General features: G+C 38.4%; 1 protein-coding gene across 1 annotated transcript; it reads left to right on the forward strand.

Annotated features, from left to right (window-relative positions):
- Positions 1-2550: 2550 nt before the first annotated feature.
- LOC5572743 (zinc finger protein 91) lies at positions 2551-17900 on the forward strand. Its single transcript, XM_021856415.1, has 3 exons — positions 2551-2806; positions 2865-3973; positions 17631-17900. The coding sequence occupies exons 2-3, from the start codon at positions 2880-2882 to the stop codon at positions 17728-17730; spliced, it is 1194 nt and encodes a 397-aa protein (XP_021712107.1). The 5' UTR covers positions 2551-2806; positions 2865-2879; the 3' UTR covers positions 17731-17900.
- Positions 17901-18186: the final 286 nt, after the last annotated feature.

Here is an 18186-nt window from a genome sequence, read left to right on the forward strand (position 1 = left end):
CGTCAGATCTAACTCCCAGTTTTTGTATTTTTCTTCGAAAGACAATCATTTTTAATGAATATTAACGCTTTCAGATTTTGTTTATATGCACTCCCGATTTTCTTACAAATTTTAGAAAACATGAATACTCACCACATTTTGAAAAATAATTCGAGATGCGGCACAGTTTGTTCAACCCTATGGGTATCAGCGTGGTGATTTTTCAACGGTTTTTCGATTCCACCCCTGCATTGGGATGCTTGTTTACATTTGCAAACGTCAAATCAGGTGCGCGCTCAAACTGACCGTGATCCTGGTCAGGGCGCCCCAAACAGGAGCGCCACCGAAACTACGCATACAAACGTTTTTAAACCAGGTTGGAACTGGCGCAACCCGTTCTGAATCACAGTTCCAACTCCAACCCGAAAATTTCAGGAAAATTTATTTTCCTCCACAGATTCAAAATTCAAAACCACCCCCTAACAACAAATCTCTCATCCACCCAGCAGTTACGGTACCGCTAGTTCTATTAGAGGCTATTTTTTTACTATTCATGCCGACAAATACCTTAATCTATCTGTTGGCTGTTGATCCGGAAGATTTCCGCCTTGATGCAGCAACAGCCGCGCAAGGAAATTTTGAGCGGATGTTGCTGCCTCTAGGCGGGAATCTTCCGGCATATTCAATCCCTTCAATCCTCGTCGGCACAAAGCAGAGAGATCAGGCATCTGTCGACTACAATCCTTGCGTTACAGAACCGTGTAGTGTTCGCCGGGTGCGGTCATAACCGGCCGAAGCGGTGAAGGTGGTTTCCGCGGTGATTACGGAGACTTCAGGAGCCGTGAAGGAAGGAGGGAGCGAAACCGCAACGGAGCCCATTATGATGAATGAAAACATAAACAAAAATCATCTGGTCATGCCAGCTGATCGTAAATTCACCACAACGTGGTGGCAACACCATAGGGGAAAAAGGGGTCTGCATTTTTTCGAGGTGAAACAAATTGTAGGGGACCGAGGGGTGAACTAACGTGCCGCAAGTTTTTCATTGTTTTCGTACAGTTAAAGGCTCCAAAACATATCGGTTCCTTAGGAAAGTTTGTTCAGTAAATTGACAGGAAGCATATAAGCCAATAAAATTTTTTCACGGAAATGGTCTATTAATGCAATGGTATAATGCTTGTGGTTACTTGGGTAATACAACAAATCCAATTCTTCACAAGAAACATGTCTCAAGATTTGCTTGAAAATATTAAGGGGTTTAGTTCGCAGCCCCCTCGGCTCATGCAGGAGCTCATTATGAGCCTATGAGCCTATGCATGCCATAAAACGTTTCAAGTTGCCCGTTAGAGAGAGCGAGACAGCACCAACACACGGCGCACAGTAAAAGTCATGAGAACAAAAGAATTGTGCCGTACAGAGGCTCATGCATGCTATAAAACGTTTGACTTACTGTGCGCTCTGTTTTCAAGTTATCCGCAGGAGAGAGCGAGACAGCACTAACACACGGCGCACAGTAAAAGTAAAAAAAAAAAACAAAAGAATTTATAGCACGTACAAATACACCCAATTCTGTTTTTGCACGGGGGATGCGTACCGTGCAAAAAAAGTTTTCAGTTCAAAACCGTGCAAAAAAAGTAACACCATTTTTCAACGTTTCATGCAAAAATAAGGTTTTGGCGAAAAAAATATATGGAAACTTTTTTTGCACCGCCGTGTAAAAAATATCCGTGCAAAAACAGAATAGGGTGTACTCATGTAGGTCTATAAAAATGACGTCTCAAATCAGCTGATCGGGCAGCACTTTGACATTTCTTCTATGAAAATGACAGGCCCGTGTTAGCACCGGTCCTCCACAGATGTAAACTAAAGAGTCTAAATTATAAAGAGACGAAATCTGATCATATTCAAAATAAATCAGCTAACAACTATGCCAAATCTATTACGCAGCACTGCCAATGTTAAATCCCACGCTAAAAGTGAGTCACAAGTTTTATGTGTTGAGTTTTCACAGGTTTGGGTAACGAATGAAAAATTGACTGAATGTGTGGAAAACCAATGTAATGAGTAGAGCATTCTTTATGCAAAGCATGAAAATTGCAACCGACACTCAAGTATTCAGAAAATATGCTACTTCAGAAGAAGCAAAATTTTCGTGGGCGATGACATTTTTGTGTGAGCCGTTTTCAGCTTGTATGAAAATGTGTTTGACAAGTCTCCTGCTCGATTGGAATGGCATTGACAGTAAACTTGGAATTCCAATTGGAACATTTCGCTTCTTTGCTTATAGTTTCTTTAATGTAAACAAATGCATAGATGGATCTGTCATATGAAAAGGCCTCATTTCAGTAAAACTTGTACTGCGCTATAAAATATTTTATACCAGGAGTTCCTAGGGCAACATCGCCAATCCCGCTCGATGTCGCTGACAGCTGTTAGGAGTCTCTCTCAACCCGGCGGCTCGGTGGCTCGGCACAAAAAGAAGCCAATGTCGAAGGTGGGTGGGTTCGAATGCAGAACGCTTGAAATATAATAATTGAAGGACTGGGTATATTGATATACAATTCCACGCACAAGACTTAGTGTTGCATAATGTAGTTTAATATGATTTTTGACCTTAAATTGTGATGTGTCGAACTCCGGGTACGCTTATAAGCAGGTTGTGTTCCAAGTGAGACGTAATGATATACCTCGGCGGAACGAACGGCTTCGTCAAACGATCAAAACAGTTCCAAGACCCGAGTAGCGTTGTTTGGTTTTGTTCTCCACATCTGAATTCTGGGAATTTGAATTGGAACTATTTCAAAACTATTCTCAAATCCGTTTACAAGTAAGAAAGTATCATTAGTTCTATCAGTTTCCGTTACAACCTTTTCCATTCCCGCCAGATTTCGACCACCGCCATGTCCAGGTGCTGCTCCATTCCCGGATGCCGCTCCCAGTTCCGGAACACCACTCTGTTCAGCATCAGCAAATACTCTAGCCTGGCCCAATGGTGGACCACAACATCTTGGTACGACGAAGTGGTGGAAGCTTCCGATCCGCGGCGGGACCATTCGATTTGCATCCTGCACTTCCGCGACGATCAGCTGGACAAAAGCCAAACCGAGATGCGGTTGCTGAACAACGTTGTGCCATCTATTAATCTGCCCGGATCATTCACGATATCTGCGGTTCATGAGAATTACAAACTGCACCTGCCACAATCGGCAGACAGTGGCCATTTAGTTCTCATTTACTGTCGCTTCTGTGGTAAGAAGCAGAAAACCCCACTCAAGAATCACCTGGAAGATTTGATCGAATCGGAAGATTTGCTGCAACTATGTCTTGGACGTGGTCGCTTCCTGGAAGGTTTCCCCAGTGGAGTCTGTGATCCATGCCACCAGACTCTGAAAATGACCACCATTTTCATCAAGAACTGCGAACAAGCTCAGGAAAAGCTGCAGAAGATATTCTTCGGAACCTCACAGCAGATCGAGGATTCGTTGGACAACGAAGAGGAATCCGATGAGGCAGATTACACGTTTGAAATGCCGGAAGCCATTGTCTCTTTGAAGGAGGAAATACAATCTCCCGAACCGGATGAGCTCGAAGATGGAGGCATGGAGTTCCACGAAATGAAACGCGAGGATCCGCTGGATGAGCTTGGCGTGTTCAGCAAGCCAAAGAAACCTTCCAAACGGGAACTGAAACCGAACGACGAGCAGGGGGACATCCGGTGCACCGTTTGTGGCCGAACCTTCAACCGCAAGGTGGCCCTCCATGCCCACATGGAGTCGGTCCACGAGGGAAGAACGTTTGCCTGTCCGATTTGTGGAAAGGTGATGGGCTGGCGAAAAACTCTGCAGCGGCACATGAAAAGCCACCAGGAGAACTTCCAGAAGCACAAGTGCGAATTGTGCGACAAGTCGTTCAGCCGGCCCAGTCATCTACGGTTGCACATGATGAAGCACACCGGACAGAAGGTGCGCTGCGCGTTGTGCCAGAATGGGTATCGGTAAGTTTAGTTTATTATTTATCCAGCTTTTACTTAACTGACCTCTATTTGATCCGCTGATTGTTACGAGTCCTTAGTCCATCTTCAATTTAAAAATACCAAAGTTTGCAATGTCCGATGGCTGATGGACAAAAAACTAACCAAACTAACTGCTTTGATACGAAGATGAATAGTAATAGGTCTATTTTTAGAGACTTGGTAACTATTTTAATGCAAGTCATAACTCTTTATGAAAGATTTCTAAAGTTTTTATTTTAACTAAAATCACTTATTTGCCTTATTATGCTTGCAATGAATACTGGAGCAACATTCTAGAAATTCCAGAAAAATGTTACTTTTCCACAGGGTTTACAAGAATTTCCTCTCATAAATTATGTCGCAAGTCTGGTGATTTATCCAGAGAGTTCTTGAAAAATTCTTCCAGAAATTCCTTTAGAGATCCTTCCACAATATCCCAGAAATTCATCCAGCGACTTTTCAAGGTATGCTTAGAGGAATTTCTCCAGATTGCCCGGGATTTCCTGTAGATATTTTTCCACCAATTCATCCACAGATTTTTACAATTTTTACTCTAGCAGATCTACCAGATTTCTTTTCTTTTTTTCAATTTCTTTATTAGTATCATTCCAAACGTTACATTCATTTCTTATATTTACGTGTTCTGTGTTAGACAACAGTATCATCCTAATTTGGTAAAACAAATTTAAGATTTTATTAATATTTGGTTAACAACATATTACATTTAATTTGCCGTAGCAGTTCAGATTTTTTACAGGTGAGTTGATTTCACCTGCTTATAAGAGAAAAAAAAACGCTTTCAATTTACTTTACCTAACTTAACCTAAATATATAACGCATTAATCGTGGCAATAGAAAATTGTAACAAATGCCTGAAATTATTAATTATTATATTTGACATTTGTTCTAATGTTTCAACATTGGATATTCTATGTAACTCATTGGCATTATACCAGGGAGGAAGCATCAGAATCATTTTCAAAATTTTATTTTGAATTCTCTGCAGATCTTTCTTCCTGGTATTACAACAGCTAGTCCATATTGGTACAGCATACAACATAGCTGGCCTGAAAATTTGTTTGAATATCAATAGCTTGTTCTTAAGACCAAGTTTTGATTTTCTATTAATAAGGGGGTTTTACATATTTATTACATTTGGCTTGAAAACCCTCAATTTGATTTTTGAAAGTTAAATTCTTATCTAGCATGAGCCCTAGATACTTAGCTTCATCTGACCAATTTATTGGAACCCCTCTCATCGTGACAACATGTCTACTTGAAGGTTTCAGATAAAGAGCTTTTGTGTTATGTGGTGCCTAACTATACTATTTCTAGGCTCAAATAATGCCACTTGAGCCACCGAAACACCTTTCCGAAGACGCTATCTTTCTAAGCGATTCTGCTTCTGAGATATCTGCAAAACAAAAGTTTCATGCTCACCAGCGCCGTCTAGTGGCAAAATTCTGATTCAACTGGCTCAGGGATGCCTCCAAGAGTTCCTCCAGGAGTTCCTTAAGGAATTACTCCAGGAGTTCTTGCAGGAATTCCTCCCGGAGTTCCTTCAAGAATTCCTCCAGGTTTTCCTTCAGTAATTCCTCCAGAAGTTCCCTCAGGAATTGCTCTAGGAGTTCCTTAAAGAATTCTTTCAGGGATGCTTCCAAGAGTTCCTCCAGGATTTTCCTAAGAAATTACCCCAGGAGCTCCTTCAGGAATTCCTCCTGGAGTTCCTGCAGGAATTCCTCCAGGTTTTGATTTAGGAATTCCTCCTGGAGTTCCCCCAGGAATTTCAGGAATTCCTCCAGGAATTCCTTCATCAAGGAATTCTTTCAGGAATGCTTCCAAGAGTTCCTCGAGGAGTTCCTCCAGGACTTGCTCCAGGAATTCTTCCAGGAGTTCCTTCAGGAATTCCTCCAGGAGTTCCTTCAGGAATTCCTCCAGGAGTTCCTTCAGGAATTCCTCCAGGAGTTCCTTCAGGAATTCCTTTAGGAGTTCCTTTAGGAATTCCTCCAGAAGTTCCGTCAGGGATGCTTCCAGGAGTTTCTTCAGAAATTCCTCCAGAAGTTCTTTCATGAATTCCTCCAGGAGATCGTACAGGAATTGCTACAGGAGTTGCTTCAGAAATTCCTCCAAAAGTGTATTCAAGAATTCCACCAGAAGTTCCCTCAGGAATTCGTCCAGGAGTTCCTTCAGGAATTGTTCCATGTGTTTGTTCAGAAATTCCTCCAGGAGTTCCTTCACGAATTCCTCCAAGAAATTTCCGGAGAGATACTTGAAGGAGTTCCTGTGGGAGTTCCCTGAGGAACTCCTGGAGCAGTTCCTGTACGATCTTCTGGAGGAATTCCTGATGGAACTCCTAGAGGGGTTCCTGGAGGAATTCCTGATGAAATCCGGAAAGCGGTACCGTACGGTAGTTGTTATTTCTGAATGTAATGTATCATTGATTAACTGGCTCAGGGATGCCTCCAAGAGTTCCTCCAGGAGTTCCTTAAGGAATTACTCCAGGAGTTCTTTCAGGAATTCCTCCCGGAGTTCCTTCAAGAATTCCTCCAGGTTTTCCTTCAGTAATTCCTCCAGAAGTTCCCTCAGGAATTGCTCTAGGAGTTCCTTAAAGAATTCTTTCAGGGATGCTTCCAAGAGTTCCTCCAGGATTTTCCTAAGAAATTATCCCAGGAGCTCCTTCAGGAATTCCTCCTGGAGTTCCTGCAGGAATTCCTCCAGGTTTTGATTTAGGAATTCCTCCTGGAGTTCCCCCAGGAATTTCAGGAATTCCTCCAGGAATTCCTTCATCAAGGAATTCTTTCAGGAATGCTTCCAAGAGTTCCTCGACGAGTTCCTCCAGGACTTGCTCCAGGAATTCTTCCAGGAGTTCCTTCAGGAATTCCTCCAGGAGTTCCTTCAGGAATTCTTCCAGGAGTTCCTTCAGGAATTCCTTTAGGACTTCCTTTAGGAATTCCTCCAGAAGTTCCGTCAGGGATGCTTCCAGGAGTTTCTTCAGAAATTCCTCCAGAAGTTCTTTCATGAATTCCTCCAGGAGATCGTACAGGAATTGCTACAGGAGTTGCTTCAGAAATTCCTCCAAAAGTGTATTCAAGAATTCCACCAGAAGTTCCCTCAGGAATTCGTCCAGGAGTTCCTTCAGGAATTTCTCCAGGAATGCCTATAGGAGTTCCTTCAGAAATTGTTCCATGTGTTTGTTCAGAAATTCCTCCAGGAGTTCCTTCACGAATTCCTCCAAGAAATTTCCGGAGAGGTACTTGAAGGAGTTCCTGTGGGAGTTCCCTGAGGAACTCCTGGAGCAGTTCCTGTACGATCTTCTGGAGGAATTCCTGATGGAACTCCTAGAGGGGTTCCTGGAGGAATTCCTGATGAAATCCGGAAAGCGGTACCGTACGGTAGTTGTTATTTCTGAATGTAATGTATCATCGATTATGTTTCTTCTATTTCGGGTACATCTTAATTCATTCACGATTTACCTTGATTCGATATTGCCTGAAGTATTAATTTGTTGCTTCGAACTCGCCCTCTGTGATACTGCGATCTGTGATGTAGGTTAGTTACATATTGTTAAGTATAAGTTTCGAATTCAGGTTCGCTAATTCATTTCACCTGCCGAACCTTACCTACACCACCTCCTAGTTTTAAGCTCACTGTGTACGTGTTCTAGCCAAAATCTAACACTATTCGATGGTTCTATCAAAATAATCCAATTGATTTCGTATGGCGATTTACTAATTCACTGTTCCAAAAGCACCTCCAATCGATTTGTTTATTTTGGTTTGCATTCGTTACTTCTCATTCATTTCTCTCGTCTATTATCTCGTTTGATGTTTACCATGTTAATACCTACTACGCAGAATGTGTCGTTTTGTACCATTGGCGGCGAGTCCCGATGGGGGCTCGTTGGTAGCGGTGGCGCGTTCGCAGATTGCGGAACACTATCCTTATTGAAATTCCTGTTTGGAATGCTAAAAAAAATCATGAATTACATTTTTTTTAGGAAATCTTCGAATGCATCTCTGGAGAAATTACTGCTTGAATTCTTAAAGAAGGGGGAATCTTGAAGGAAGTTCGAGAGAAATCGACAGAAGAAATTGCTATTGCTCATTGGAAATATCAAGCCTTTAATCTGACACAAAAACTCAGTGTTGATATCGCAACAACTGGTTAAATTCCTGGAAAACTTAAACCATCATCGAAAAATTTCTGGAAGATTTTTTTAGGAACTTCAGCTGGTTTCTCTGTGATTGTCCTTACAATAATCTTCAGGTTTCGACAAGAATTATGAGAGCAAAACTATTAGTTATATTATAATAAAGATATTTCCACATATTCTACCAGGAATTTATTTGAATTAATTGAATAAATTGTTCCAAATAATTATAAATAAATCAATGGTCCAAAGATTCCTTTTCAGATTCCTGTTCCAGAAACAGTTTGTTCTTAAGGAACGTTAAGAATTTTTGCATGAATTCTTCCATGAACATCCCAAAATTCCAGCAGAACATATTCAAAAATTTCATAAAGGAATTCTCAATGACTTGTGCGGAAATGTATCTAAGGGTTCATAAGAAAATGGCTTTAACATTTCATTAGTTGTTCTGTCGCACCCTAATGGGACGCGATGCACCGACAGTCAATGCAGTCAATCAACAGTAAGCGCCGACCCTGGTCAGCTATCGTGAGTAGACAAAACAAAGTGGAAAGTTGATCAGCAGATAACGTTATTTACGGCTAGGCCGAGTGTTTAATTTGTTATCATACTTAAACTGTACGTAAACTAAAACACACAGCACAGCAATTGCGACATAAATCATTAAACTAATAGTACGGATGTTGTAGCTAGTACGGACGAAAGTACCAACAGAAGAACACTAAACGTGAGTAACTAATTATTATACGGATTATGCATGCAACGACACAAAAACGAATTCCTATGTATCCCAAACACAACATATTAGCTATTAAGTACTGAACCCACAGTGGGCTGAATTAGCGTAATTAATGCCAAAATTTGAAATTAATTGTGAAATATTTTTTGGTTGTCTCTATTCCGCAAAGGGATTTTATAACGCTTCGTGAATAAATTGTTACGAAATCGGAAACCGTTCTGTCTGTTAATCCGTCCGTCTGCTTGCGCAACAGTTCTGTTGTACAAAACAAGTAAAAAAAACCTCGCTTTTTGTACATAGCATTAGCGCGGTGCGTCTAGCGATGGTCAACCGGAAGGTAAAAGTACAAAGGAACAACTCATAGGGTGCAGAGGTACTTGGGCACTTTCATGATTCACTTTGGCATGGGGGGTTTTTCTCGGCCGAATCGTCTGAAACTTTGCAATAAGAAGCACTTCAGTACGATGCACATTGTGGCCTAATATGAGTTCAGTAGCTTTCAAAAAACCCACCGCCGAAGTGAAGTCCTGAATTTCGGCGGTGGGTTTTGAAGTGCCAAGAATAGGATCCGGCTCCTATATTGTTTAAAAAAAGATTCCTGGGAATCTTACTTCCCTGGGCTTGGGATTATATTTTCCAGGAAGCGATGAGTTTTGATTATAGATCGCTGTTGTTAGTAGTTTTGATTAGATATTGTGTGAATTTCAAAGCAACTACCTATTAGAAAAGTCACATCAGCTAAGCCTATACATATACAAATGTTGGTCATAGGGTCATGGCGAGCATTCGGTGTGTATGTCTATGGCTGATTCTTATCTAACAGGGGCACTAGAAGACCACGCGGACAATTTCGAAACAAATTATTTTTATACATCGGTCTTATGATCCGAAAGGCTCTGCTATGCTGTGAAATCATTCTTTTGAAGCTACTCATTAGTACTGTTGCATTATTTGATTCTCTAACAACATCACATAATCAACTCATTACTAATCACTGTCCCTATATTTTCTCTTTCTCATTTTCTTATCTGTTGCATGCTTATGATCATTACTAACATAATGCATGAGCATGCACAATAATAATAATTTCAGGATTGTTAGCAGTACATGGAAAACTGGACAGAATAGCTTCGAAAAGGGTGCTTAAAAATATGACAATACTGGTCAGAGAAGTATTATCATCAAGAGTAAGTTACAATTCTTCATTATTAACTCCAGAATCACACAAATAAATAAAATAATAATATCAAATATCTTTATATAAATCAGTACTGTCAGTTAGTGCATTCAATTAAAATTTTATATAAGCACATGATAAAAACAGATAAAGTTTGTAAAGTCGTCATAATCGATTGAATCACGTTCTTTACAGTAATGTTCATCCATTATCAAATACTTCTAGAGCATCGTAAGAGCAGCCCTCAGCATCACTCTCATTGTTATTATTTTGTTGTTTATAAAATTTATGAAAAACGATCAGCTCATTCTTCCTAGCTTGTAGAATTGCCAGTCTATTTCAAATTTGAATAAGCAAATCAAATTTCAAAACTCAAATTAAGTTGCTACCAGCACATTTACATTTTGCAGCATTAATCGTATTATTGTGTCAAGTCTTATTTAATTCCCTATATTTATGCCCTCCCCTTGGTTATGCGGCTTTGCCGCGATGGGAGGGCATAATCCATTAGCCCATATGATGGAAACCAAAGGCGTAATCTGTAGTGGTGGTATCATATTTTGGCATTTTTTGCTTAAAGCCGCGTCATAATTCATATGGCATAGACGCAATGGGGCCCACATAGCCGTAGCGGTAAACGCGCAGCTATTCAGCATGACCATGCTGAGGGTCGTGGGCAGGGCCGTACATTTTCATTTCATTGAAAGCATTTTCAGTCCCCAACTGACTGACTCAAGCTTGTCTTTCAGTTGAAACTCTACTGTTTCGTTTCAATCCGACAAACCTTTCCTTTCATCGCAGCAAGCGTAGTCTCTCATCTCTTTCGTGCTGCTTATGCGTCGCGCGTCATAAATCGGAGCCTCACCGCAGCGAGCTGGTCTTTCAATCGGTAGTCTCTAACTTTAGGAGCTGATTAATTCAAATGAACGACGTGGTGGCCCGTATAGTATCTCTATCTTAATTAATTACTCAACAAGTTACATAATTACACTGCAAAAAATAGGTAAAATGGAATTTGAAACATTTTAATAGATTTCAATGAAATTAAATGAAACGAAATTCTTACTCTTTCGTTTCACCTTTCTTGTTCGTTGCTTTCAATTCGGATAACGAAACGAATGAGTGTGGAACGAAAAACGAAGCGACGCAGTTGTTCGTCACCATCGAGACGACACAACCAAGCCTTCGTGTTTCACAAAATGCTTTCGAAAATGCACAGCCCTGGTCGTGGGTTCGAATCCCGCTGGTCGAGGATCTTTTCGTAAAGGAAATTTTCTCGATTCCCAGGGCAAAGAGTATCTTCGTACATGCCACACGATTATACACATGCAAAAATGGTCAATCGGCAAAGAAAGCTCTCAGTTAATAACTGTGGAAGTGCTCATAAAAGAACACTAATCTGAGAAGCAGGCTTTGTCCCAATTGGGACGTAACACCAGATAGTAGTAGTAGTAGTAGTAGACGCAATAATATCTCGGATGTGATCCAACGGACATTCTGCGTCATCGATAGAATTGCTGCCCATTTCAAATAATTAATCTATTCAAAGTGGACATTAATACTATTGGTGACGTTCAGTTTGCCTTTTGCTAACCAGAATGATCCGTAGCCACTCTTACTATTAGCTAGCTAGATACATCGTTATCATATACGACGTAGGGAATATAACTCTGAGGAAAATGACTAATAGATTCACTGAGTAGAAATAAGTGGCGACAATCTTATTTTAATGTGTTTTTTACATTACCATAAAAAGGAATACCTCTTTTGTAACAATGGTATAAATAATCTAATTCCAGCTTCATTTTCGCAAAATTTACAAGTAGAAAGTAGGCGTTGTGAAGCATTGCATTTGCCACCGAAAAGTGAATCTTGTAGGAGACTGTAATAGAAGCCTAAGGTAACTTTACTTTTAAATATTCACTGACTATTGAAAGTAAGACGCTGAGATCGATCATTAGGGAACACATGCTAGTTTCGAGAAATTGTTGAACAGACAAGGAAAGTGACCTTTTTCTTTAAGGATATAGGAACGTAATGACCAATAAATACTTTTAACAACAAAAAACGAAATTAACTAGAACTACTTCTAAACAGCCAATTTTGTTAGGACAATTGACATTTAAAATTCTAATCATACGTAAAAGACAGGAGTAATCAAAATAGCACTTAAATGACAAAGTATTCTAAACCATTTCGACTAAACACTATTAGTTATGACACTACTACACTACTATTTCAAAAATTCTGATGGAGCTGCTGATTTTTACAATGCTTCCTTTTCTCAGAAGCAAGGGAATATGGGTATTTAAAAAAAAAAACTACCACGTCACAATACTAATAAAAAACTGTGTTCATGTGGGCACCAGTCCGTCTGACTTTCGGTCCTGGTAGAGGGGAAACTTGGCAAAAGCCAGACCGAGGGATCAGCCTTGACAAGTTAAGCTGTCAGGCAGCTCCAACTGAATACCATACAAAAAAAAAGTCTTATTTAATTCCCTATATACCCTACCCCAACCCTTCCTCTCCTTCCCGATGGTGTTCAAGCGGTCCGCATAGACTATTACGGCCATTACCTATCCCTGCCCCCGGTATTGGACTGACTTGCGTTCTCATTGCCCCACCAAACGCTGCAAAATGAAAATTAAAATGAAAGGTTTTCAGATCTATGTCTAAAGAAATCCTGAACGACAATTATGGAAGAAACTAGGAAGGAATCACTGGAGACATATCTGGAGAATTCACTGATTGAATTTTTGAGGATGTCTCAGACGAAAACCTTAAGAGCCAGTTCGCGAGAGCCGCAACCCCTTCTTGTATTGAGGTTCTTCGATCAGGCTGAAATTTTCAGGGATTGTTCTACTATATAAAAGATGATGTTTTGCAAAATTTTAGATTTTTATATTAGGGGGAAGTGGGACAAAATGACCCCCAATGATTCCATGTCATTAAACATGCAAAATTACAAAAGCTGATATAACTATAGTAAAACTGCACGGATTACGTTGAAATTTGGCATGATTACTATACGTTGTATGAACTTTGAGATTGGCATGGTATATGAATTTTAAAGGTACTTCAAATCGAGAAAAACAAATTTTTCATAAAAAAATTAGTGATTTTCAAATCACTCAAATTTTTTCTACCAACCGAACTAGGTCAAAAAACTAAATATGACGTTTTGTAGGGTAACTCATGGGCTTTCATTTGAGGTGTAATCCAAATATGCCGTTTCAAAAATTTTCGAAAAATTTTTTTAACAAGGTAGTGTTTGAACTTGAGCCATTTTGCGAGTACCGCAACCGCCTTGTCTAGAGAGGTTGTATTGATGTTCTCCGATCGAGCTGAAATTTACAGGAGTTGTTTTCCTATATAAAAGAATATATTCCGCAAAATTTCAGATTTTTATATTAGGGAGAAGTGGTACAAAATAACCACTAATGATTTGATATATAAAAACATACAAAATCAATTAAAGTGCTATAATAGCAATAGTAAAAATGCACGAATTTGCATGAAATTTGGCATGTTTACTTAACGTTATATGAACTTCAAAATGAACATGGTATTTAGATTAGAAAAATGTTTCAAATTGATAAAAAAATCTATTTTTTTTTATAAAATTAGTTTTTTTTCAAATTGACTTATATTTTTGTCAACCGAACTAGGTCAAAAAACTAAATATGAAGTTTTGTAGGGAAACTCAGGAGCTTTCATTCGTGGTGTACCGTAGTGAATCAAAATTCGGACGGTACCAATATCCGGACACTCTGATAATCTTTACCAATAAAATGCTAAATTGACAACGTTTATACAACTATATTGAATGAAAAAATAGCTGTTTTTATAGTTATTTCGACGTATTGGCCTTTCGGAGGTCTGTTCAACAAACTCATCAATGTCCCCGATGAGATCAGCTCAAAGGTATAAATTGATTGGTTAGAGATAATCGTATAGCATATTTTATTTTTCTTACATTTGGTCTCTTACTAGGGAAACAAATTCAAATTTTTAAATTTAATATAGGGTAATTCAGGGCGCTATTTGTAATTATTCAATTTTAATAAGTATATAGTAATAATATATAAATTATAATTCACTTAATAAACGATTTTGCATTCACATCGATCAATCAACAATGAGAAGGTATTTTTTCAATTCTCATTCCCCCACTTGACATTTCACCCACTCATTCGCATGAATGGTATCTATGCGTTCGAGGGGTGCTTAGATGGAGGCAATTGTCGCAGCAGTAGTGATTGTAACATAATAATACACAAAGTTATAGTTTAAAAGTTTAGTGACACCACATTGAAAAAATATGCTGTAAATATAGTTTAAAATAGTAAAAAGAGGCTGTCCGGAGTTGGAGCCCAATGTTTTTGAATCCGGACATTGTATTGGAATTGTAAGTTTCGAAACCGTAAGTACACAATTTTCAAAAAAAAAACTGGAATAATAATTTGAACATCATCAACACATGAGTAATATGTAATAAGAACAATACTGTGCATCGTTCATTGAACCAATCAGTAATGATTGCAGTTTAAACCATCAACATGTCTGTTCAAACAACTAAATCACAAACATTGCTTACACAATATGTGTTCATCACTATTCAAAACGAAACCCATTTGGCAGAACTACACTTTTTATAAGGGAAAAGTGGGTCAAAATGACCCCCACTATTTTTGTGTCGGAAACACACAAAATCACAAGAACTACTGTAACGTTTAAACGGATTGTACTGAAAAATATGTTTTTTTTTTTGTAAAAATACACAATTTTCCGTGGAAACATGCAATTTTTAACAATCTTCGTCTCTCTTTTACTCTTTCGAGAAATTTGCAAACATCAAGACTAGTAAAAGTCAAAATTCCATTCAAGATATAAACAGTACAGTGTCTCATAGCAGCCATATGTGCAGTCAGTCTAAACTAAGCTAAACTCAATTATTTACAAATTGATCTCTAGAAAACATACCATCATACACACATACATGTGACCCTCCTAATCAAACCCATCAAACATTATCCAAATTAAAAAAAATGCGGTAGTTGATTCCCATCCAAACAGCGTGAGAAGAAACAACGCTTACTACTGAATCGCCGAAGCTGCTAACGAAAACATTGAAACATTGGTGCAATGACTTATTGCTATCCACATCATCACTTTTGCAAGAAAGTGACATTTCTTTCAGATATGGCAGCGGCAACACGGTATGATATAATCGGTATTACAACTACCGACAAGAGGCCTCCATACGCTGCTTATACCGCCCGGATTTTGATTCACCACGGTACACCGCGAATGAAAGCCCTTGAGTTGTCCTACAAAACTTCAACCTAGTTCGGTTGACCAAAAATAAGTCGATTTTGAAAAAAAAACTAATTTTACAAAATAACAGGTTTTTCTCGATTTGAAACATTTTTTATCCAAAATGATCATTTTAAAGTTTATATAACATAAAGTAAACATGCCAAAATTCATACAAATTCGTGCATTTTTACTATCGCTATTCTTCTTCTTCTTTCTGGCGTTACGTCCCAACTAGGACAAAACCTGCTTCTCAGCTTAGTGTTCTTATGAGCACTTCCACAGTTATTAACTGAGAGCTTTCTATGCCAATTGATCATTTTTGCATATGTATATCGTGTGGCAGGTACGAAGATACTCTATGCCCTGGGATGTCGAGAAAATTTCCAACCCGAAAAGATCCTCGACCGGTGGGATTCGAACCCACGACCCTCAGCTTGGTCATGCTGAATAGCTGCGCGTTTACCGCTACGGCTATCTGGGCCCCTACTATCGCTATTATAGCAGTTTAATTAATTTTGTATTTTCTTATATATATTTTTTTATATATTATTTTATATATCATCAGTGGTTATTTTGTACCACTTCTCCCTAATATAAAAATCTGAAATTTTGCGAAATATCTTCTTTTACATAGGAAAACAACTCCTGTAAATTTCAGCTCGATCGGAGAACATCAATACAACCTCTCTAGACAAGGCGGTTGCGGTACTCGCAAAATGGCTCAAGTTCAAACACTACCCCCGTTAAAAAAATTTTTTTTCGAAATGTTTTTGAAACGGCATATTTGGATTACACCTCAAATGAAAGCCCATGAGTTACCCTACAAAACGTTATATTTAGTTTTTTGACCTAGTTCGGTTGGTAAGAAAAAAATCGATTTGAAAATCACTAATATTTTTATGAAAAACTCATTTTTCTCGATTTGAAGTACCTTTAAAATCCATATACCATGCCAATCTCAAAGTTTATATAACGTAGAATAATCATGCCAAATTTCAACATAATCCGTGCACTTTTACTATAGTTATATCAGTTTTTGTGATTTTGCATGTTTAGTGACATGGAATCATTGGGGGTCATTTTGTCCCACTTCCCCCTAATATAAAAATCTAAAATTTTGCAAAACATCATCTTTTATATAGAAGATAGAAGAACAATCCCTGAAAATTTCAGCCTGATCGGAGAACATCAATACAACTTCCCTTGGAAAGGGGGTTGCGGTTCTCGCGAACTGGCTCTTAAGAAAATTCTTGGAAAATCGGACATTTCGAAATTAGTTAAAATTAATGGACTGCCAATTGAAACCTCTGTTTAAATTTCTGGGATTATCTTTAGAAAGGTCGAATTATTGAAGGCACCTTGAACAAAATTCTTGGATGAATTACTTAGAAAGTACTAAAAGAATCACCAAATGAGCTGAAGAAATTTTCTGAGTATTATCTGAAGTTGTGTGAAAAGTTTTCACTGAAAATTCTGAGAAGGGTTTTATATGAAATTCAGAAAGTATGAAAATAATAGTAGTAAATGTAGTAAATGCTGTATTTGGAAAAAAAATGATTTTCATGAAATTCTTTTAAAAATTCCTGAAGAATTGCGAAATTAAATCTCAAGATAAATTCCAAAAGTGATATTCTTCTTGGAATCTATAAGCAGTGTTGATAGACTCACACTCAGAATCTTAATCAATACGCTCTCCCGTGAGAGCAAACTCATTAGAGATCTGCTTCGCAAATCTCACGCTTGAGATTTTGATGCAAAATCAACTCAATCAACTCAAACCGTGAAAAATGATTCAGTCGCAAACCCGGCAAAAACTCGTGAAACTTGAATGTTGTTGTTTACGTTAGGAAGGATTAAAATAATTTTAAGAGACTAACAAGAAATTATTGCCGTGTGTGAGTTAACTGTGGAAATACGAGACAATGAGTCAAAAAAATGAGCCAACTCATCCATGATTTTTTGACTGCTGAGTTGCATGATTGACAACTCACGCATGAAAAATCTCAAGCGTGAGTTGTGAGAAATTGAGTTTTTCACAACACTGTCTACAAGCATGAACGAAAAACTTTTTGAGTAATGCCTGTGAAATATTATGGAGCTGAAAGACGTTTTTTTCATGCAGATTAATTAAACAAAAATCTTGGAGGAAACGTGTATAATCCATTTTTGCGTCACTGTTCATCACATCTTCCACTTTCTCTGTTCGTTTTCTGATCTATTCATCCTTTTTCTCTATACTTTATCAATTGTGCAGCGACAACTACAAGCTAGGGGGAACATTTGTACAAAGCCCACAACATGGACCAGGAAGCGGCCAAGACTTACATTCAACAGGCGGAAATTTGGTAACGTGAACCGTAATTTAGCTTGAACTCGTAATCAGCATTGCAGTATTCCAAATCCACTTTAATTGTGTTGAGTGAAACCGGCGTGGCATACACTTGTAGAATTTAAGATGCGAAACATTAAGACTTAGAGTATTCATACTACCAAACCGATAATGGACGTATTGTATTCAATGAAATATGGACAATTATTTTTTTTATAGAGAAATCCTTTGATACTTCAAATACTGATCTTCAATATAACCCTGTATAGAGTCACCCGTTGCTGGCTATGGTTAGCAGTCATAACTCAGATCAATTCCCGCTTAATTTATGATAACGCCCTAACAACCATTGATAACCACGTGTGCAGCACGTCATTTCTGAGCAAATGAATAAATAAACATCCAAACCATAACTCTTGGTAGATAGAGAATGAATCTCTTCATTCTTCAATAACTTATAAGTCCATTCATATACTCAGAA

This window comes from Aedes aegypti, chromosome 1, assembly GCF_002204515.2.
Source record: "Aedes aegypti strain LVP_AGWG chromosome 1, AaegL5.0 Primary Assembly, whole genome shotgun sequence".
NCBI lineage: Eukaryota > Metazoa > Arthropoda > Insecta > Diptera > Culicidae > Aedes > Aedes aegypti.